Source organism: Anomaloglossus baeobatrachus, chromosome 8 (genome assembly GCF_048569485.1).
Source record: "Anomaloglossus baeobatrachus isolate aAnoBae1 chromosome 8, aAnoBae1.hap1, whole genome shotgun sequence".
NCBI lineage: Eukaryota > Metazoa > Chordata > Amphibia > Anura > Aromobatidae > Anomaloglossus > Anomaloglossus baeobatrachus.
In genome coordinates, this window is record NC_134360.1 from 59,413,018 (window position 1) to 59,435,584 (window position 22,567).

General features: G+C 52.6%; 3 protein-coding genes across 3 annotated transcripts in view; 2 read left to right on the forward strand and 1 right to left on the reverse strand.

Moving 5' to 3' along the window:
• Positions 1 to 3,865: 3,865 nt before the first annotated feature.
• GMPPB (GDP-mannose pyrophosphorylase B) lies at positions 3,866 to 13,015 on the forward strand. Its single transcript, XM_075320811.1, has 10 exons — positions 3,866 to 4,191; positions 5,990 to 6,123; positions 6,197 to 6,277; positions 6,351 to 6,399; positions 6,533 to 6,675; positions 8,380 to 8,538; positions 9,015 to 9,093; positions 9,174 to 9,301; positions 10,937 to 11,119; positions 12,495 to 13,015. Exons 2-10 carry the CDS (start codon positions 5,995 to 5,997, stop codon positions 12,624 to 12,626), a joined length of 1,083 nt encoding a protein of 360 aa, XP_075176926.1. The 5' UTR covers positions 3,866 to 4,191; positions 5,990 to 5,994; the 3' UTR covers positions 12,627 to 13,015.
• A 3,519-nt stretch (positions 13,016 to 16,534) lies between these two features.
• RNF123 (ring finger protein 123) overlaps positions 16,535 to 22,567 on the reverse strand; it is a 42,858-nt gene continuing 36,825 nt past the window's right edge. The window contains exons 36-39 of the mRNA XM_075321698.1: positions 18,426 to 18,559; positions 17,681 to 17,775; positions 17,297 to 17,382; positions 16,535 to 16,825 (exon numbers count right to left, since the gene is read on the reverse strand). Of these exons, the coding sequence (XP_075177813.1) occupies positions 16,726 to 16,825; positions 17,297 to 17,382; positions 17,681 to 17,775; positions 18,426 to 18,559 (415 nt within the window). The 3' untranslated portion in view covers positions 16,535 to 16,725. The remainder of the gene's footprint in view (positions 16,826 to 17,296; positions 17,383 to 17,680; positions 17,776 to 18,425; positions 18,560 to 22,567) is intronic.
• AMIGO3 (adhesion molecule with Ig like domain 3) lies at positions 18,980 to 21,181 on the forward strand. The gene has a single exon (XM_075321699.1). The coding sequence runs from the start codon at positions 19,540 to 19,542 to the stop codon at positions 20,998 to 21,000; it is 1,461 nt and encodes a 486-aa protein (XP_075177814.1). The 5' UTR covers positions 18,980 to 19,539; the 3' UTR covers positions 21,001 to 21,181.

Consider the following 22,567-nt stretch of genomic DNA (forward strand, 5'->3'; position numbering starts at 1 on the left):
CTGGAAAGACGACAACTGAAACTACACCAAAGTGTGTGGTTGTCGGCCGACTCGCTGCCAATGCTAGCTGCTAGTTCGGATTAGTGATGTGTTGGTCGCGAACGATCCGACACAAAGATCCAGCTCCCTGCTGTGACTGACAGGAGCCGGATCACCAGTGTGAGCCACTCAAATCTCTAAACTGCTCTTTTCGCCGCCAAAACCCCGCCCACCCTCGGCTAAACTCCGCCTACTCAGCAATCTAATTGGCCGCTTGTAAGTGGGCAGGGTTTAGCTGGTGGGCGGGGCTTTGGCGGCGTTACTATAATCTTAAATATGTGTTCACTTGGGGTGAACACATATTTAATAAGGAGCCGAGAACGATCTGAAAGATCCGGGTCTTTTTGGTGAGTGGCGCCATGGGAACCGGATCACCAAAAAGAGCCAGACTGCCCATCACTAGTCCGGATGTGGAATCACAGTTCACACGCAGGAGAACATAGTATTTCAGGTAAAGTCCTCACGTCCTGATATAGAAACCCAAGCCATCTGCAGTTAGTCAATGTGAACCCAAGCAACTTGGTTAAGAGTTAGGCTATGTGCCCACGAGACTCTGTACCCGCGGATTTTGCCACGAAAAACCTGCGGATTTATCTGGATTTTCTAGATAAATCCGCAGGTTTGAGCAAGTACAAGCACACCCCATGTTATCCTATGGGACATCGGGAGTGTCTGTGTCCACACTGCGGTATGTGCGGCTGAAGAATATGCTGCGGATGTCCCACAGCCGCATATAACTGCATGTTCATTATTCATGCGGAATTACCTGTGGAAATCTTGCCTCTCCACTATGGAGATAGAGGCTGGGACTTCCGCTGGTAAGTCGCACGAATGTCCGGAGGTTTCCGCAGCCATTTTGCTGGAATCCTGAAGCAATGTATAGCTGCGGATTCCGGGGATCTGCTGAGGGAAACCTGTGTAGACTTAGGCTATGTGCGCACTAGGCCGTTTTACCCGCGGATTTGCTGCGGAAATTTCTTGAGTAATGTCTGCAATCTTTGTGCAGACATTTCTCAGCAAATCCTATGAGAAAAAAATAGCTGTGCGCACGCTGCGGATTTTTCTCAAGAAATTTCCTTGAGAAGATTTTCTTGAGAAAATTTCTTGAGAAAATGAGCATGTCAATTCTTTTCCGCAGGTAGCTGCGGATTTCGGCAGTACAGCCTGCAAAATCCGCAGGGAACAACCTGCGGGAAAATCGAGGCAAATTCGCATGCGGATTTACCGCAGATATGGTGCGGATTTTTTCCGGAGGTCCGGAAATCTTCCACTCCCAGAAGTTTCTCAAGAAATTTTCTTGAGAAACTTTACATTTCTAGTGCGCAAAGCCTGAATGCGGATATATCCACGGGTACATAGTCCCGTGGGCATATAGCCTTAGGAATTTTATCAACCATCAGCCAGATGGCGACCTTTTCTCTTGGTGTGCAGCCGGATGATTGAGGTCTATAACAGGAGAAATGTGGGAGTCTGCTAACCCAAAGGTTGGATTAATGGTGACAGATGAGCTCACGTCTTCATGTCGTCTACCTGCCGCCACCATGGAGCCCTCTTCTAGTTCTCATGTTTTACATTCATGGCCCCACAGTCGATATTACAGGTAACGGTGATCATAAATGCTGCGGACAAGTGCATATATCATTAGTACGAGTACTGGCGCCACATCCTCTGGCCTCCCAGCGGTCTACAGCATCGAGGACTGGCTGAGACGCTGGATGTGGGTGGAGGGATGAGCGTCTCACACATGAACAACATTTCAGGATCTGGGCATCAGAACTAGCATTAGAGTGGGCAGACAGATCACTTTCACAGATTCAAATAGGTAAGCAGTGTTTCATAGAGTTAAATGACCACTGATATCACACCACAAGGTTAGGATGTGGAGGGTATTACATTGGGCAAACAATGTTTCCAAATAAATAACTGGTGTCTAAGGCCCTTCTTTCACATAGGCAATAACACAATGTTCACTGGTCCCGTCTGAGCTTCCGACCGACCCCCCCCACCCCCTCCCCTTCGCAAAACGGGTTTCGGACACATGCACCGATGGGGCCATTGACTGTAATGGAGCAGATAGTCACCGTGTGCTTTGCCTTGCACCATTTTCGGGCGGGAGCGCTTTCTGCAGGCGAACACCCAGATGCAGTCTACAACGTCTGGATGTCCGCCTGCAGAAAGCGTATACACCCGAAAATGGTGCAAGACAGAGCACACGCTGACTGCGTCTGCTGCATTATAGTCAATGGCCCCGACAGTGCTGTGTTCAAAACCCGTTTTGTGGGGTGGGGGGGGGGGAGGTTGGACGGAAGCACCGACAGGACCAGTGAACATAGGCCCCTTCCACATTGCGTTTTTACCTAAGACCACTGGTACAACACAGACAGCGAGGCCCGGTACTAGGTCACCCCAACCCAGCCCAAACGGGATTGTGGCTTCAAGAACGGCAAGCGGCCATGGTTTCATGATTGGAATAATTAGCGTTTTGTTTTTTTTTAAAGGACTTCAAATCTATTCCCAAAATATTAAGGTATCCCCTATTTATAGAATAAGGAGTCAACTGTTGTCACTGGGGGTCCCACTGCTGGGACCTCTTCCCCCTCCCCCAACAGCGGGGTGCTATAGAGGCTATTAGGTTGACCTATGGGTCACAACTGTTGCCAGTGATGTCCGAATGCGGAGGGAGTCCCGGTCACCCCCCCCCCCGGCCTTAATGAGATTCAGACAAGAGACTGATATCTGCACATAAAGCGAGAGTGTGTGCTCTGGAACAACTAATTTGTTTTCACACATACAGGGTTTATCAAGCTAATTTGGGCGAAGGTATGTCGTATGCATAATCATTAGTTTCGATTCTCGTCACAAGCATGGATTTAACTTCTCAGCAAAAAACAAAACTTTCATTGTCCTTAGCTAGGCGCAAGTCTTATCTCTGTCCTTGGGAAGACATAACTTGATTCTTCTCAGCATTTGAAACGTAGCTGGGCCTGTATGTGCTTATTTTGCAAGCAGCATGAATTTCTGTGATTTTTCTATCCAACTAAAGTTAACTCTTTCCTCACAAGGCTGAACACTTCGATGTGAGGGCTCGCTCCCTGCTCCGTACCACCTGCGGAGCGCACAGGAAAGCCTGATGGGCCGACCAAGGCTCCGCCATGTTGGTTGGTTCTCTGTACATTGATGCCCAGCGCTCTGCATGTCTGACGGTGGTGGTGACAACATTACAGACCTCACATGGCCCTCGGGGGGCGGCTGACCACCGGTTACACCCCAGCGGATGCGCCTTCTGTATATATGGGCCATCAGGCCAATGCCGGCTCTGGTGCCCAGCATGTTTGGTGCCAGTCATCCCATCTTGTTTGTCCTGGGCTCAGGCTGCGGTGCCCACTGTGGCGCCATCTTGTGCCAGTTCTCGCTGTTATCAGTCGCCTCTGCGGCCGCCCCTTGTTGTTTCCATCATTTCTGCTTCTTATTGAACTTTGGGGTAAAAATGGAAATGTAAATAAACTGCGGACAAGAACTGACATCTGTCTCTTGAAAAAGACGAGCTCCCTGGACACTGTCACCTCTGCAGCCTCCTCCTCCCAGGCCGCCATTGCTGGCCCTAGGGGCTATGGCAGCTCCCGGGACTGACCCGCTGGGCACAGAATCACAGCTGCACGCTCATAAGCCTCATATGGATGATGAACTCTGATTCGAGGGTTTAGGTCATGTGATGCCACATGACGTAAACGGAGCGTGCCACGCTGCAAGTCGGTCACTGGCCACGCCCTTTGTTATCATTTCCGCGTTGCTGGAAGTGTCTCCATGGCAGCGAATCCCGGAAGTCCTATACAGTTTCAGCAGTGCGTCACTTGCTGATTGGCTCATAGGAGCTCAGCAGCTATTGGTTTAATCTGTTTCCATAGTAACTGAGATGCGGCCTATGGCCTAGCCGTAGCGCAGAGCGGAGCCTCAGGCGGCGGGGCGGTCAGTGGGTTCCCCTGAGAGTAGCGGCGACACTCGCCGAGGGCAGGAAACAGCGGGAGAGAGACACCCGGGCTCCACCGACAAGCTGAACGGGAGCTGGGGCCCCGCCCCCCGCCTTGGATGCTTCGCCTCTGACGTCAGAGGTTTGAATGGACTGAGAGGCAGGAAGTGAAGAGCCCGAATCTGGTGAGTCCGGGATTGTCAGTGTCCGCAGGTGACCCCCAACCCTCCCCCGTGCCTCAGCCTTCATCGCCCCCCGATGCCTGGGTCTCGGATTCCTCCTTCCCTCCAATCCCGGGGTCTCCTTTTTCTCCCCACCCTCTGAGTGTCAGCCCCCCCCCCCCCCAATCCTGCGATCTCAGCTGTTTCCTAATCCCCCTGGAGTCACGTTTGCCTCAGCCTTCACCTCACTCCCCCCCCAGGACCCAGGGGCCTCAGCCTTCACCTCACTCCCCCCCCCCAGGACCCAGGGGCCTCAGCCTTCACCTCACTCCCCCCCCAGGACCCAGGGGCCTCAGCCTTTTCCTCACTTCCCCCCCAGGACCCAGGGGCCTCAGCCTTCACCTCACACCCCCCCAGGACCCAGGGGCCTCAGCCTTCACCTCACTCCCCCCCAGGACCCAGGGGCCTCAGCCTTCACCTCACTCCCCCCCCAGGACCCAGGGGCCTCAGCCTTCTCCTCACTTCCCCCCAGGACCCAGGGGCCTCAGCCTTCACCTCACTCCCCCCCCAGGACCCAGGGGCCTCAGCCTTCACCTCACTCCCCCCCAGGACCCAGGGGCCTCAGCCTTTTCCTCACTTCCCCCCCAGGACCCAGGGGCCTCAGCCTTCACCTCACACCCCCCCAGGACCCAGGGGCCCCAGCCTTCACCTCACTCCCCCCCCCAGGACCCAGGGGCCTCAGCCTTCACCTCACTCCCCCCCCCCCCAGGACCCAGGGGCCTCAGCCTTCACCTCACTCCCCCCCCCCCAGGACCCAGGGGCCTCAGCCTTCACCTCACACCCCCCCAGGACCCAGGGGCCTCAGCCTTCACCTCACACCCCCCCAGGACCCAGGGGCCTCAGCCTTCACCTCACTCCCCCCCAGGACCCAGGGGCCTCAGCCTTCACCTCACACCCCCCCAGGACCCAGGGGCCTCAGCCTTCACCTCACACCCCCCCAGGACCCAGGGGCCTCAGCCTTCACCTCACACCCCCCCAGGACCCAGGGGCCTCAGCCTTCACCTCACACCCCCCCAGGACCCAGGGGCCTCAGCCTTCACCTCACTCCCCCCCCCCCCCCCAGGACCCAGGGGCCTCAGCCTTTCCCTCACTTCCCCCCAGGACCCAGGGGCCTCAGCCTTTTCCTCACTTCCCCCCAGGGGCCTCAGCCTTTTCCTCACTTTCCCCCCAGGACCCAGGGGCCTCAGCCTTCACCTCACTCCCCCCCAGGACCCAGGGGCCTCAGCCTTCACCTCACTCCCCCCCAGGACCCAGGGGCCTCAGCCTTCACCTCACTTCCCCCCCCAGGGGCCTCAGCCTTCACCTCACCCCCCCCCCCCAGGACCCAGGGGCCTCAGCCTTTTCCTCACTTCCCCCAGGATCCAGGGGCCTCAGCCTTTTCCTCACTCCCCCCCCAGGATCCAGGGGCCTCAGCCTTTTCCTCACTCCCCCCCCAGGATCCAGGGGCCTCAGCCTTTTCCTCACTCCCCCCCCAGGATCCAGGGGCCTCAGCCTTTTCCTCACTCCCCCCCCAGGATCCAGGGGCCTCAGCCTTTTCCTCACTCCCCCCCCAGGACCCAGGGGCCTCAGCCTTTTCCTCACTCCCCCCCCAGGACCCAGGGGCCTCAGCCTTTTCCTCACTCCCCCCCCAGGACCCAGGGGCCTCAGCCTTCACCTCCTCCCTTGTTTTGGGGTTTCAGTTCCCTCCACTTGTTCTGGGTCTCCTTTGGTCCTGAGTTTTGGAATACTCCGACCCTGGTGTGATTTTATGTCTCTCCCTCAGGGAACATGAAGGCCTTGATCCTGGTTGGCGGTTACGGTACGAGGTTACGACCTCTGACACTCAGTGTCCCTAAACCCATGGTGGATTTCTGCAATAAGCCCATTCTGCTGCACCAGGTGGAGGCGCTGGTGAAGGTAAGGAGCACAGCCGTGTGCCGTATATGACTGGTATACAGCGTAACAACAGTATCTTCTCTCCTGTGGATAGGCGGGGGTTAATCATGTCATTCTGGCCGTCAGCTACATGTCAGACATGTTAGAGAAGGAGATGAAGGAGCAGGAGAAACGGGTAAGAGCGCCTCATGTCTCATCATCATGTGTCACACCAGCTGCCATCTTACTATCCATTTATTTTTTGGCAGTTGGGAATCCGCATCTCCATGTCTCACGAGAAGGAGCCGCTGGGAACAGGTGAGCAGGTTGGGGGTCTGCCGGGGACAATATCATTATTGGGGACTGGAGAGCTAGAATGAGTCTGCAGGATCTGGGGTGTATGGTCAGCGTTCGGGGCCTGGTGACCTATAACCTTTCTTCTGATCGGCAGCGGGCCCCTTGGCTCTCGCCCGGCAGCTGCTAACAGAGAACCCAGAGCCGTTCTTCGTACTGAACAGTGACGTTATCTGTGACTTTCCCTTCGAAGACATGGTCCGATTCCATCAGCACCACGGCAAGGAGGGCACCATCGTGGTGAGACATGGCTCGTTGTTGGAGTGACGGGAGGATAGATGGGGAGTGATGCTGTTGTGTCACACCCAGGGTTGTATACCCTCAGATGTCTTAGGCAGGTATGAAAAACTGCTGCAGAGTAAGATGCTTCAGACACAGATGGGTTAATCATTTATTTTTAGCAATTGACAAGATGCAAAGTGACTGAAAAAAAGAGATGTAAATCTCCTCAGTATTTGGTGACTGCCCATCGCCTCCATCACTTCTTGCCCTCAAATGTACTTAGGTTATGAAGGAATCCAGCAAGAGATTGTCCCAAACATCTTGGAGAGCTGATCCCCGATGCTCTGTGTATGAGGCTTGTGTGGATCCTTCTGTCTCTTGATCCCAAACAGATGGATGATTTGAGATCAGGGCTCCGTGGGGTTCGGCTCAGCACCTCCAGGACTCCTTGTTCCTAATGACCTTGGCTGGATGTTTGTGGTCGTTCTCCAGCTGCAGATGAAATTTTGAGCCAAGAAGTCGACTCCCTGATGGTCTTACATGATGGATAAGTATCTGCCTGGATTTCTCAGCAGTGAGGACATCCTTAATCCTGACCAAATCCTCAACTCCATCTGCTGGAATGGAGTCACAAACCTGCCGGACCCTCCACCACACGTCCTTGCTCTTGCAGACCCTCATTGTTGGTCCGCTCTTCTGACCTTCAGGGACAATCTGCGTCTGTTACAGCTGAATATTTCACACTTTACTCTTCAGACCAAAGACCTTCGGACTTCTTCTATTCCTAGTTCCTGTTTTCCTGCATAGTTGCATGCTCGTTTCCATTTAGAAGGTCTGGGGTTTTCGCCATCTATGAAGATGAGTTTTGGATGGACTCCTCTGAACAGTAGAGGGGTGTAGCTGGTCCCACTGGTTGCTGCCATCTGGAAGCTGATGACAACGCTGGAATGCCTCTGAACAGTAGATGGGTGTAACTGGTCCCACTGGTTGCTGTCAGTTCTGGGCTGATAACAATGCTGGATATCTAGTAATATCAAAGGGAAGTAACCTGATCATCTGCAGCACTATTTCATTGGCCGATCACTCCATCTATGGTCCTCAGCATTGCCAAATTCTTGATGTTTCTTCAGAAGATCTTGGGCAGCACATCTGGAAACCTCAGTCTGCTGTGAAATCTTTGTCTTTTAGGAGAGATCTTAGCAGTGCACGTGACCTGTTTCTTCTTGCTGTCTTGCCTTGGTGTATAACTCTGGTATGAAAATGACTTCCACCATCTCACCTTTGTGGCAGAGTTTGGTTGTTCCTCACCAAGTTTAGCTTCCAACACAGCTGTTTCTGTTTCAGTTAATGACTGTTTCCACCTCCATATGAAAACTTTGATCATTTTCACCTGTCTGTTTAGACTTGGTTACTCATACACCAAAGGATAATCTACAAGATCCCTGACTGTACAAGTGATGAGAAGAAGTGATGGAGATGATGGGCGGTCATCAAATACTGAGAGGGTTTATATTTCTCTTTTCTTCACTTAGTTTGGATTTTTTTCATTTGATAATAGATTATTTTTATCACTTCTATGTATGAAGCTTCTTACTTTGCCGCAGTTCTTCCACACATGCCTAAAATTATGGCACTGTGCTGTATATGGGGGAGTGATACTGTTAGATTATACATAAACCAATTGACATAAATTATAATCTGTAATCTCTGCTTCTTGTGTAGGTCACAAAGGTGGAGGAGCCCTCTAAATATGGGGTAGTCGTGTATGATGCAGAGTCCAGTCAGATCCAGAGGTTTGTGGAGAAACCTCAAGTGTTTGTATCCAACAAGATAAATTCTGGATTATACATCTTTTGCCCGTCCATGCTGGACCGAATTCAGGTGCCTACATTGATATGACCTGTACGATGCCCCGCGCCGTGGTCACACGATGTGTGTACGATGCCCCGCGCCGTGGTCACACGATGTGTGTACGATGCCCCGCGCCGTGGTCACACGATGTGTGTACGATGCCCCGCGCCGTGGTCACACGATGTGTGTACGATGCCCCGCACCGTGGTCACACGATGTGTGTACGATGCCCCGCGCCGTGGTCACACGATGTGTGTACGATGCCCCGCGCCGTGGTCACACGATGTGTGTACGATGCCCCGCACCGTGGTCACACGATGTGTGTACGATGCCCCGCGCCGTGGTCACACGATGTGTGTACGATGCCCCGCGCCGTGGTCACACGATGTGTGTACGATGCCACATTTTACATATTACCAGTCTGAGCTTGGTCCGATTCTGAGAGTTTTGGGGTGGGTGGACTTTGCCGCCAGTCTGTGCTGATTCTCTTCTGCTTCTCTTCACAGTTGCGCCCAACATCTATAGAGAAGGAGATCTTCCCGGTGATGGCACAAGATGGGCAGCTTTTCGCCATGGAGCTGCAGGGTGAGGACTCTTCTTCTAGGTATTGATGCCAAAATCAGTGTTTCCTCCTCTTCCCGTCCTTCATGTCTGTTGTCTTTCAGGGTTCTGGATGGACATCGGGCAGCCCAAGGACTTCCTCACCGGGATGTGCCTGTACCTGCAGTCCGTGAAGATGAAGTACCCGGAGTGGCTGCACGCAGGACCTGGCATCGTGGGTAATGTGCTGGTGGTGAGTAAAGGGATAGATGATTGCATATCCATCATGTATCCCAGACACATGTATATTCCCTGGTAAAAATGAGATACCCCACACATAGAGGAGGTCACCCCATTAAAAAAAAAAAAAAATGAAATCTTTATTTTTATATAGCGCTAACATATTCCGCAGCGCTTTACATACATCAGGAACACTGTCCCCATTGGGGCTCATAATCTATATTCCCTATCTGTATGTCTTTGGAGTGTGGGAGGAAACCAGAGAACCTGAAGGAAACCCACGTAAACACGGGGAGAACATAACCACTGAGCCACCGTGCTGCCCTGTTACATTACAGTACTCTCCTGCAGCAGATTGAACCTGTAATTTGCCTTCATTCTGTTGAGATTTTCTTACCTCACAGTGGATACAAGGGAAGATCCGGTGTCCATCTTTTCTTAGTCTTTACATGATGCTTCAACGCAGGGAAGGTTTTCAGCACAAATCTAGCTACCTGCTCCGTGCCACAGAAACCCTTCTTGCCTCTCACTAGACAGTGTTGAAAAGTCACAATAAGGGGCATGTAGTCTCAGCCCTAGTGGCTTTTGGGCACTGTCCAGATGTAGTCCCTGAGCCAGATGCCTTGGGGTGCTGTCCACATGTAGTCGCCATCCTAGTCATCTTGGGGCACCATCCATATGCTGTCGCCGCTCTGGACTCTTTGGGACACCGTCAACATGTAATCGCCAATCCAGAGGCCTTGGGGCACCATCCACAGGTGGTCACCGTGCCAGATTCCTTGGGGCACCATCCACAGTTGGTCACCGCGCCAGATGCCTTGGGGCACCATCCACAGGTGGTCACCGCGCCAGATGCCTTGGGGCACCATCCACAGGTGGTCACCGCGCCAGATGCCTTGGGGCACCATCCACAGGTGGTCACCGCGCCAGATGCCTTGGGGCACCATCCACAGGTGGTCACCGCGCCAGATGCCTTGGGGCACCATCCACAGGTGGTCACTGCGCCAGATGCCTTGGGGCACCATCCACAGGTGGTCACTGCGCCAGATGCCTTGGGGCACCATCCACAGGTGGTCACTGCGCCAGATGCCTTGGGGCACCATCCACAGGTGGTCACTGCGCCAGATGCCTTGGGGCACCATCCACAGGTGGTCACTGCGCCAGATGCCTTGGGGCACCATCCACAGGTGGTCACTGCGCCAGATGCCTTGGGGCACCATCCACAGGTGGTCACTGCGCCAGATGCCTTGGGGCACCATCCACAGGTGGTCACTGCGCCAGATGCCTTGGGGCACCATCCACAGGTGGTCACTGCGCCAGATGCCTTGGGGCACCATCCACAGGTGGTCACTGCGCCAGATGCCTTGGGGCACCATCCACAGGTGGTCACTGCGCCAGATGCCTTGGGGCACCATCCACAGGTGGTCACCGCGCCAGATGCCTTGGGGCACCATCCACAGGTGGTCACCGCATCAAATTCCTTGGGGCACCTTAAACATGTGGTCACCACGCCAGATGTCTTGGGGCACCATCCACATGTTGTTGCTGCGCTTGACGCCTTAGGATATTATATATGAGATCAGGGTACAGTCGCCCTCAGGGTTCACCTGCTTTACATCCTCCTATTTTTTTTTTTTTTGTTTTTTAGGATCCATCGGCCAAGATCGGTGACAACTGCTGCATTGGCCCTAATGTGATTATCGGCCCAGGGGTGACAGTGGAGGACGGAGCGCGAATAAAGCGCTGCACAGTCATGAAGGGTTCTAGAATTCGCTCCCATTCGTGGCTGGAGTCCTCAATAGTCGGCTGGAGCTCAACTGTTGGACAGTGGGTGAGGAGAACGTGGAGGTCGGGAATAATGCACCCGCAATAGACCGATCGACAACAGGGCACTGAACCCTCCTGAAAGTAGGACTGTCGTTGTGCAGTTAGACTGAGAGTCAACATTTATTAGGAAGCAAAAATTCTTTTTACTCAGTACACAGTTAGTTGTCGGGGGGGGTCATTGAAATTCCTTCCTGTTGGTGGGTGGTTAGTTGATATTCTGGGGGTACTTGGGATTCTACTATGTCAGTGCGCAGTTAGTTTGAGGGATAGGTTTATGCTCTGTCTGAGAGGGATGTTGGGAATGGGGCAGGGGATTGTGTGTGTTGTTGCTGTTGTTGTGTGTCTTTTTTTGTTTTCTTTTTTTCTGCCAGAGTGGGAGGAGTGGATTTTTTACTGTTGGTGCACGGTTAGTCCAAGGAATAAGTGATGGGCAGGATTCTTTCCTGCTTGGTTGGGATTATTTCCTATTGGTGCATGGTTAGACCAGGGGAGGGGTTGTAATGCTTTCTTGTCTGTGTGCAGTTCATCCAGAGAGGCATTATTTTCCTACTGGTACATGGTTAGATCAGGGGAGAGGGTGGGCTTCTTTTCGGTTAGTGCACAATTTGTCAGGAGCTGGGATTCTTCCTTGAGGGAGCTCAGTTAGTTGGAGAGGGGAGAGGGGGGAGGGGGGGGGGAAGGGGGGGAATTGATTCTTTCATATCAGTGCGTGACTAGTCTGGGTTGGGGGGTGCTTTGGTGCGTATTTTCTGTTACTCTGCTAGGGGGATGGGGTATTCGTGACTGCTGGAGGGGGGGGGGTGTCAGAATTATCCCCTGTCTGAAATTAGGCTAGGATTTGGGGATTTTTTTCCTGTTGGTGTATATATAGTCCATTCTTTAACGCCCGTGTATGATTGGCTGGGTGGGAAGGTTGAGGGGGGAGGAAATAGAACATGTACAAATGGCCGTCTTCCCCCATTTCTGCCCGCTGCCCCTCTTCCGGCCTGTGTGACCTAACCTCGGTGTTGTGTGTGGCGCAGAAGTTGCTTTCCCTGTGTAAGTCTATAGAGCCTTGTTTGAACTCTGACTTACACTGGGAAAGCTGTAGAGCGGTCACGTAGCTAGAGGAGGTCTGGAGCGGTGTTGGAGGGGGTGATCCTAAGTATTTTCTGCACTTACATCATTTGGCCAGGGTGCAGAATACTTTGAGGCTTCCTCAGCTGTTCGATGACAGATCAGGGCAGAAGCAATTTTGGGCTTTTCCAAGGCATCTTGAGTCAGGTCTCATAGCTTCTCACTCTGTTGGTGCCTCCATCTACGTTTTGCTTAGTACTGGAGGGGTGAGGACTTGTTACAGTGCGTCAGTGTGTGATGTTCCTGGCTCTTTTTCATCGCAGGTGCGGATGGAGAACGTGACTGTTCTGGGAGAAGATGTCATTGTGAACGATGAGCTTTACCTCAATGGAGCCAATGTCTTACCCCACAAATGTATTGCCGAGTCAGTGCCGGAGCCGCGGATCATCATGTAGAGGACACGACGGCTGCTGTGTCGGGACTGTGGACTGAGATTGTTCCTGTGCTCGTCCTGAGGAAGGAGTGAAATCTCCCCCCGATGCCAAACTGTGTGGTCTCCAGTGGTGCCATGTGCGTACCAATCCCGTGCCTTCTCTCCTGGTGACGTCATGAAGGTCTGGTGGGTCACCCATGCTGCTTTGTGATAATAAATGGGGCATTTTCTCCTCCGAACGGGGGAGGACAAAAGACTGCAGTAAATAATCGGGAACCTGTTGCGCCAGCATGCGGAGGGTTAATCACACTACTGATGCCTGGCTGGAGGAGCCACTCCGGCCCTTCTGTTACTGAAGTCCTGTGCGTTTACTGATGGGAATTTTCTTATAAAGAATTTTTTTTCTGGGTATCTCTGCTGTTTAATCTGGGCCCTTGACCTCCGCCGAGTAATCTGTGGCCTGCCCTGCCAGTTCGTCTGTAGGTGATGGGGGCTCCTATCCCTTGGTGGTGGGAAGGGGGAGAGGTGCCTCTACTGTTCCATCTGTGATGACCACCCCTGCCCCCCACAGGTTCTGTCTGAGTTACCCCCCCCCCCCTCCCTCCCTCAATTCGTTTGAGGGAAGGGGTGGGGAGGGGACCACCTGTTCCAGACTTTGTTCGGTCTAGGGTATAGCTCAGTTGCCAGTCATTTCACCAAAACTACACGGATAATTCATTTTATTCATTGCCCTGCAGGAGAAGTCTTGACTGCTGATCTATCAGGAAAATGCCTCGCAAGAAAATGAGGTGTGAGAGATTACCCAGACATCTAGTTTTCTACAGGGCACCGTGATGTAAAATCAGTAATTGCCCATAGCGACCAATCAGCACTCAGCTGTCAATGCCAATAACCAATCAGAGCTCTAGTTTTGCTTTACCTCAGCAGTGCAATAAGGCTTTTTTGAATAGGGCGGTAGTGATGTGTGTGATAGGCGGTCTATGTGATAGGTGAGGCTGACAGTGATATGTGCTGTAAGCGCTAGTGCTTGTGTGATATGTGCTGTAGGTGGTAGCAATGCGTTTGATAGGCGGTGAACGTGATAGTGGAGGGGGTAGCGATGGGACTGATATGGTGTATTTGATAGAGGGCGGTAGTACGGTGCGTGATACGCGGTGAATATGATAGTGGAGCGTGGTAGTGATGTATATTACACAATGTATGCTGTGGTGATACGCAGTGTAGGGAGGTAATGATATATGTGATAGTGGAGGGTGGTAGTGATATGCGGTGTAAGCACTAGGGATGGTTGTGATTCGTGGGGTATGTGATAGTGTTGTATGTTACACCGCATTTCATTATCATACACTATATGTGATAGTGGAGGGCGGTAGTGATGGATGTGATATGCTGTGTATATGATTGTGGAGGGTGGTAGTTATATGTATATATCTGCAGTGTATGATAGTGGATGGAGGTGATGATATGCATGATACGCGGTGCATGTGATAGTGGAGGGTAGTAGTGATATATGCATGATATGCGGTGGCAGAGGCACCGTATTCACGTGGTCAGACTCAGATACATCATAGGCAGTATATCCTGAGGTAACAACACAGGACCTTGTCCAACTTTTTCTAGAGGATTATGAGCAAGTGGATGTGGAATAAGCAGAGGAGCCACAGAACGTAGTCACCATGCTGTGAACTCGCCTCACCTCGGAGTGCCAGCAATGCAGGGGATAACTGAAGTGCTTGGTACATTGTGCTCCATATACCCCAGAATGGAAAAAAAAAAGTCATCCTCCGAGAGCCAAGATGGACGTGTGCAGTGACCTTCTGCCATTATTCTGTAAGGACAGGGCTCCCAGGAGTGACCACCAGAGGGCACTACTCCAGAAGGATGAACCCTATGTGTCATGTGCTGCCTCTGACCACCTATAATCCACGGTGTGGCAGTGACAGTCTGGTGATTTATCACTGTTGGATACACGGTATTTCTGGTGACTATTTGGAGGGAAACTTTACCTCCACAATGTGTATTTGCTGACACAGAGTACAGGTGCCATCTTCCATCGTTTCACCCCTCAGATAATAAATGGTGCGTTTAAAGGGAACCAATCATCAGGATTTTTGTGTATAAGCTGCAGCCAGTGCAGTACTGGCACTATCAGGCACAGTGTGTACATACCATTGGGGTGCAGCTCGGGTGTTTAGGCAGTGAAATTCATCTTTATAAAGTTTGAAATTTCGTGCACTTTTTGATTGACGTGTGCACCTCTGCAGATAATGTCCGGGCGGGTTATGCAGGAGTTCCCCGCCCCCCCTCCAGCCTGTTCCTCCCTCTCTCATGATGCCCGGGCGGGTTATGCAGGAGTTCCCCGCCCCCCCGCGCTGCCTGTTCCTCCCTCCCTTCCTCTGGCTGTATGTAAATATCTAATCTTCAGAAACATGGCGCATAGCGCTTATCTCAGGCGCCATGTTTCTGAAGCCCCCACATTACACAACTTGGTGTCTGAGAGGGCGGCGCCACAGCGATGTCACCGGCTGGTGTGTTGGCCCGGTGTCCTGGGGCGGCACGATACAGGAGCAGCAGGTGATCGCGTCCTCCGATCACCTGTTCTGCAGTCCTGTTGTGATCGCGCTCGCTCCTGCGGTCACAACGGGATCTGAAGGAGCGAGGGCGCATGCGCCACCCTCTAACACCAAGCTGTGTGATGCGGGCTTCAGAAACACGGCGCCGGAGATAAGCGCTGTGCGCAGAGGCCCACTCCGGCGCCATGTTTCTGAAGATTAGATATTTACATACAGCCAGAGGGAGGGAGGGAGGAACAGGCAGCGCGGGGGGGCGGGGAACACGTGCATAACCCGCCCGGGCATCATGAGAGAGGGAGGAACAGGCTGGAGGGGGGGCGGGGAACTCCTGCATAACACGCCCAGATATTATCTGCAGAGGTGCACACGTCAATCAAAAAGTGCACGAAATTTAAAACTTTATAAAGATGAATTTCACTGCCTAAACACCCGAGCTGCACCCTAATGGTATGTACACAATGTGCCTGATAGTGCCAGTACTGCACTGGCTGCAGCTTATACACAAAAATCCTGATGATTGGTTCCCTTTAAGGCTTTGCTTATTGATTTATACATAGGGTCCGGATGTATTGCGAACCATCTCTGCTGTACTGTCACCTCTGCAGTCTGTGCTTAGGCCTCATCCCCGGGGCCCTGTACTACTCCGTTCTGGGAGTGTGCTCGTAAACCAAGTTACTTGTCTAGCAAAGCAAAATTTCCTATAGGAAATAATGGAAGCTCAGACAATTCGTTCCACAACTTGTGCAATGTCACATCCTAGTCCCCTATTGTACCATTCCAGACACACGCACAAACACATATTATGCTCACCATACCCTCGGCTGCCTCCTGGTTTTTGTAGTCCGAAGGTATGTGTATGCAGTAACCATCGCGACGATGCAGGAGCTTCCGCTGTCAACGTCATTCGCAAGAGCCGCTTGCCTCTGATTGGTCAGCGTGCTGCGTTTAAGCACTGAAAGCGAAAGTTCCTCCATCGTCACGATGGTTACCCGATACACATACTGTACCTGCGGACTACAAGTACCAGGAAGCTGCCGAGGTAACGGAGGGTAAGGTGAGCATAATATGTGTGTGCGCGTGTGTTTGTGCGGACTGCAAGAGCGGGTCAGAGCACGGTGAAAGTAAGGAACCGGAAGTGTGTGCGGTGAGTATTTGCTCGTACGGCAAAGCTTGCTCGTAAACAAAGTTACAAGTTTACAGCAAGTTTTGCTCGTATAGCGAAATTCTCGCACTCGTAAACCGAGGTTCCACTGTACTTTTACTTTTCTTTTTTTTCCCTATGGAGAATATTCATTGTGAAGCGCTCCTGCCACATGTGATATACGCCAAATACAAGTATGACGCAGCAGACACAATGGGTGGATAAATAATTTACTCTTCAGGTTTGTGTCACTTTACACAGAATTCATAAAAACATATGGCGCAAATCTCCCAGCATCCCCCTCGGGAGGGACAGCGGGGTCTGTGCTAGATGATACTGCATGGCACGCCTCGCCACAAAGAAGACAGCTGTAAACTCATTCCCCCATCTGAGGGGCTTTACAGGTGCTATGTGGTGGGGGGCTTCTCGTAGTCCTCCACCCCCGTGATGGTAGCTTTACAGAAGAAACAGTCCTTGTTATTCATCAGATGCTGATTTATGCAGGCCCTACAAAGGGTTAAACCAATACCACATTAAAGGGAGTCAGCAGGGTTTTGTGGCGCCATCTAAAAAACAGCATGATGTAGGGGCAGAGGGCCTGATTCCAGCGATGTCTCTTACTGGGCTGCTGGTTATAGTTTTGATAAAATCCATTTTATCTGCTGCAGAGCTACAGTTTCTCTGAATGCTGAGCTCCGTATAACCCTGCCCCATCACTGATTGGCCGTTCTCTGCATATGCACAGTGCACATAGCTGTCACTCAGTGGTGGGGCTCATGAATATGGAGGACTACACGAGCAGCAAATTTACTAGTCCTCTAGTGGTAATCTGCTGAATAAACTACAGCAGGCAGCCCAGTGACACAGAGCAGCATGATGTAGGCGCAGAAACCCTGATCCCAGCGCTCAGATGAGATGGCAAAAGCCTGGTGACAAATTCCCTTAGACTGGGGGAGGCGGGGGAGGAATCATACTCACTTGCAGGACTTGTGGGAGCAGGGTCTGAATAGGGCAGAGATGGGGTGAGCGTAGCAGATGGGGCACAGGTCCTCCTCGCTGGTCGGCTGCAACATATAAGAAAAACAAAAGGCTAGGTCTGCGCTTTAGGGGTGCCAAAGTTTAGGGGCGCAGCCAGTCACAGGCTCGGTACAGGCAGAGGCAGGGAGCAATGCAGATGGACATTAATAATGCAGCAGTCGCTCCCATGTGAGGATCACATTCTGGACAGAAAACTATTTTTATGTCGATCTGCAGTAAACTGATCGCTTCATCAGCAAGAAAGGTCAGTGTGTCTCCGAGACGCATCCGCCCCTGACACGTTACATAAGAAGAGCGCCCGGTGGTGGGGCCCGGGGCACTGACCTGAGAGCTCGCTGCGGCCTGCTTGGACTCCTCGTTCAGGTGGCTCAGCATCTTCTCCACTTTCCCCAGCTCTTCTGCATTAATGTAATCAGTGTCTGTAAAACAGGGAGCGTCTGATAACCAGTATACAAGCGGGCCCACACCTTGTGGGGGGGCGGGAGGCTTTGAGCTGCCTATCGGTCCAGGGATTGCTCTGCATAGTCAGGTCATTCACTCTCCAAAAAAACAGTTCTAGAAATCCCCCCCCCCACATTAATAACACCTGAGCAAATCACAATGTATTCAATATGGATACCAAGGCAAGAAGGTGCCCCCCAATCTAAGAAATCAATGGCCAAGTAACAGACTTGAAAATCAGATACCCCTTTGTACATAATTACTGCCCCCCTCCATTCTATATTACCCCAGGTAAATACTCTGCACCTCAACATTCCGTATTCTCCCCCCCCTCGTATATCTCTACATCCAATAAACCCCCCCCCCCAGTGTATTTAATATTCTGCACCCCTACTTTATCTTCTGTCCTGATTACCATCTGCATCACCCCACAGCCCCGCTCCTGACCCCCTTCCACCCGTCCGTATTTGTAGCTGACACCTTCACGCTCATGTCCTGCAGATTACTTTGGTATCAACTCTTGATTCCTGTGTTGCTTGGGTATTTGACCTGCACCCCATCCTTCATGTTTGGGAGAAGGGGGGGGGGGGGGGCACAACTATAGGTAATATAGTGGCCGGCTACGTACAAGCCTGCAGGGAGAAATGCTTCTTGTCAGCCGCAGGCAACGGCGCGCTGCCTTCACTCTGTCCCAGAAGGTAGTGGATGGAGCGCAGCTGGAAGCAGGGATCGGCCAGTAAGACGCTCGTTGCTCGCTGGATCCTGAGGAAAACAAAGTGATGGGATAAGAATGAGGAGGATGGGAGTAGCAGTACTTACAGGATGGAGTGCTCAACAGGAGGGTCGGATGCTGCAGAGAGGGAATGCTGAAATTACAGAACGGCAGCGAGGAGCCGGCGCCGAGAGATTGGATCAGATTTCCTGCTCTGGGTCTTTCTCCTGCAGCAGAAGTGAAGAAAATGGCGCCCTGGGGACCACGGCTCCGATCTCCGTCCATTATCTGCTGTGAGAGTCCGTGACTCGCATTACAGCACAGCGCCTTAACCCCTTGCATGCTGCAGCCCTTATACAAATGGGTAGTTTTAACATACTATACCACACCGTCTCATCATTAACACCTCCCCCACTAGCAGCTCTGGTTCATCCTCATAGATCAGTTTTCCACCTGAATGACTAGTTTCTGCTGGACCCAGGAGCGGCGGCGGCGGCTCGGACTAATAATCTTTATTACATCTGTAATTGCTACAGGAAGAGATTCCACTCAGCAAACGTCCCAGGGCAGGAGATAACTGTCCGCAGCTGGGGCCAGCCTTCAGACCTGGGTAGCGTCCCTTGCCTCTGGCTTCATTCCCGCCCTGGACCCTGGCTTCTGGAAGAGATGAAGTAGCCATTAAGAGCAGTGATCAGAGAGCAACTCCTCCCGGACATCAGAGATGCAGCCAATGAGCGGCAGTGAGGGCGGCAGAGACACGAGAGCTGCCGGCAGCATCACAACTCTCCACAAAGTCCTTAGCTTCAGCAGCCGCCAGCACATCCTCAGCGCGTCTGACAACTTCATGTTCTCCATGGGAATCGGGAGAATCTCAGGAAGCCGCCGCTGCTGCCTCTGATCACGACTTCATCAGAGCTGTGGAGAACCCTGGAGCAGTCTTCTTGCCCAAGACATGACCACCAGTGCGGCCGCAGCTCCTCCAGCACGGGAGTGACCATCCCTGCTGGCCACATTAAGGTAACCGGACACCATGGTAACGAACTGCTGCCTGTGGGGATGGGTACTGATCCTGGTGACTCTGCTGCTCCAAAGACCCTTTACTTCTGGCTGCCCCTCCGGATGTATCTGTGCATCGGACCTCCTGAGCTGCAGCAGGTCGGCTCTGACCCAGGTGCCTGACAACCTGCCTCCCTCATCTGTATCTTTGGACTTGAGTCACAACAGCCTCAGCATTCTGCCTAGTAACTGGCTGTCGGGGGTCCCCTATATCGTCATTTTACGTCTTAATCACAACGAGCTGAAACGGCTGCAGGTGGGCTCCCTCCACAATGCCACCAACCTGAGGCACCTGGACCTCTCCTCCAACAAGCTGCAGAGCATCCAGGGGGCACCTTTCCATCACCTCCCCAGCCTGGAAGAACTCCTGCTCTACAACAACCACATCTCAAGGGTAGAGGAGGTGGCATTTACCAGACTCAGCAACATCCAGAAGATCTACTTGAGCTGGAACCACCTGAGCAGCTTCTCCTTCACCTCCCTCCACAACCTGACGCTGCCCAACCTCCGCACCCTGGACCTGTCCTCCAACAGGTTCCCAGAACTGCCACTGGAGGAGATGGCCACCTTACCCGCCTTCATCAAGAATGGCCTGTACCTACACAACAACCCGCTGACCTGCAGTTGTGCCCTCTACACCCTTTTCACCCACTGGAGGCAACGCGGCTTCCTGTCTGTCCTCCATTTCTCCGGGAACCACACCTGCCGGTTCATGGGGCAGCCTCGGGGTGTGGTGCTGATACTGGAGTCCCAGAAAGCACTTGACAATTGCTCTATGGGACTTGGGCAGGAACTTGCAGACACTGGACTGAAAGTTCTTGTAGGACGGAAGCTCCTGGTGACCTGTAATACAAGCCTACCCCGGGAGAACACTACCTACCTCTGGATCTCGCCTGCCTACGACTTTATCCTCCCACCAGGAACCAGTAACCATAGTTTTAGGATCCATCCAAATGGCAGCTTAGAGATCCACAAGGCGCAGCCCTGGCACTCTGGGATTTATCTGTGCATCGCAGTCAACAGGCGGCTCAGCTACAATGCGACACACGAGGTGAATGTGACCGTCCATTACCCCAAGCATGAAGCGGAGTCCTTCAACACGGGCCTCACCACCCTCCTGGGCTGTGTGGTCACCCTGGTCTTGGTCTTCATTTACCTCTACATGACTCCCTGTCGATGTTTCCACTGCTGCTCTAAGCCCCCACAGACCCCTAGCCCTCCGCAGGAAAGCAGCGCTCAGTCCTCCATACTCTGTGGGACTCCTCCAGTCTGTGAGGGACTCAACAGTCGTAAGGTGGGAGCCAGCCGCCATGTTGTCTTCTTGGAACCAATCAAAGAAGGGAGGACTGAAAAGAACGTCAAGGTCCTCCAGCTGCGTTCAGACTCTGACTCAGCCAGCTCAGTCTTCTCAGACTGTCTGATCGTGCAGACGTAGAGGCTGCCGGGGTCTGCTGCATGACGGGGCGCGGGAATCTCCTCTCTGTAATGTAATGTCCCGCATGTCTTAAGGGAGAAGCCGCTATCGATCCCAGCAATGCCCCGGAGGATACTGACTGCCACAGCCCCAGGAGCCACGCTGCTCAACTTGTCACACTAATAAAAGGTTTTGCAGTCTTTCAGCAGAGACGTCTCTAGATTCATGAGTCTGAAGGTGATGTCATCTTGCAGGAGTGGTGACCTCATATCACCAAGGCGGTGATATGAGGTCACCACTCCTGCAAGATGACATCGCTGCTCGGCTGAAGTGATGTCACTGCTTTAGCAGATTGGCAATGGTTTGGATAATGAGGTGTAGGGCTCAGTAACCTGATGATATACTGCCCCAAGTTATGTGTCTCCTCCCCATGATTTATGGGTTTGGCGTCTCTTAAACATGATATACAGCACCAAGAGGTATACGGTCTCAAGGTAGGCTGGTTTCACACATCCGGCTTTTCGCTTGTTTGCCGGATCCGGCGCTCTCCCGTACAGACAATACAGTACAGTGACAGCGCTGTAACTTCCGGGTCACATGCGCCGGTCACATGACAGCATGTGACCGGCGCTTGTTGCGCTGTCACTGTACTGTAGTCACTGTATGGGAGAGCGCCGGATCCGAAAAGCCGGATGTGTGAAACCGGCCGTAACGTGATGAGTCTCCTTCCCGGGGGTATATTTGGCTCTGAGGTGATGGGTGATACGTCTCCTCACTGGAGATATACAGCCTCGAGGTGATGGGTGATGCGTCTCCTTCCCGATGATATACGGCCTTTAGGTAACAGGTGATACGTCTCCTTCTCAGTGTTATAAGGCCCTGAGGTGATGGGTGATGTGTCTCATTCCCGATGATATATGGCCCCGAGGTGACGGGTGATGCATTGCCTCTCCAGAGATGCACAGTCCAGTGGTGACAAATGATACATTGCCTCTCCAGTAATATACAGCCCCATGGTGATTGGTGATGCGTCTTTCCCGGTGATATACCGCACCATGGTGACTGGTGATATGTCTCTTTCCCAGTGATATACCGCCCCATGGTGACTGCTGAGGAGTCTCTTCCCCAGTGATATACGGCTCTGTGGTGACTGGCGATGAGCCTCCTCCCTGGTGACATACGACCCCCCCACGGTGATGTGTCTCCTCCACAGCGATATAAGGCCCCAGGGTCATGGGTTATGCGTCCTCTCCTCTAATATACAGCCCCCATGGTAATGGATTGTGTCTCCCTCTTCAGTGATATACGCCTCGTGGTGACGCGTGAGTAATGTGTCTCCTCCCCAGTGATATACAGCCTCTATGGTGACAGGTTATGTAATTCCACCTCGATGACATACTGCCCCCGGTGGTGATGGGTTACATGTGCTGTAGGGGCCCTGTGTACCCATTATTACATGCACATCCCACGGCACTGGGTTGGTATCTCGCAGGCCCCTGTACAAGGCGGTGGCCCGGGCGGTGGCGGTTTGACGGCCTCCCTACGCTCATCCTCCAGATCTAAGTGCTAAAGTGTTTTGTAAATTAAG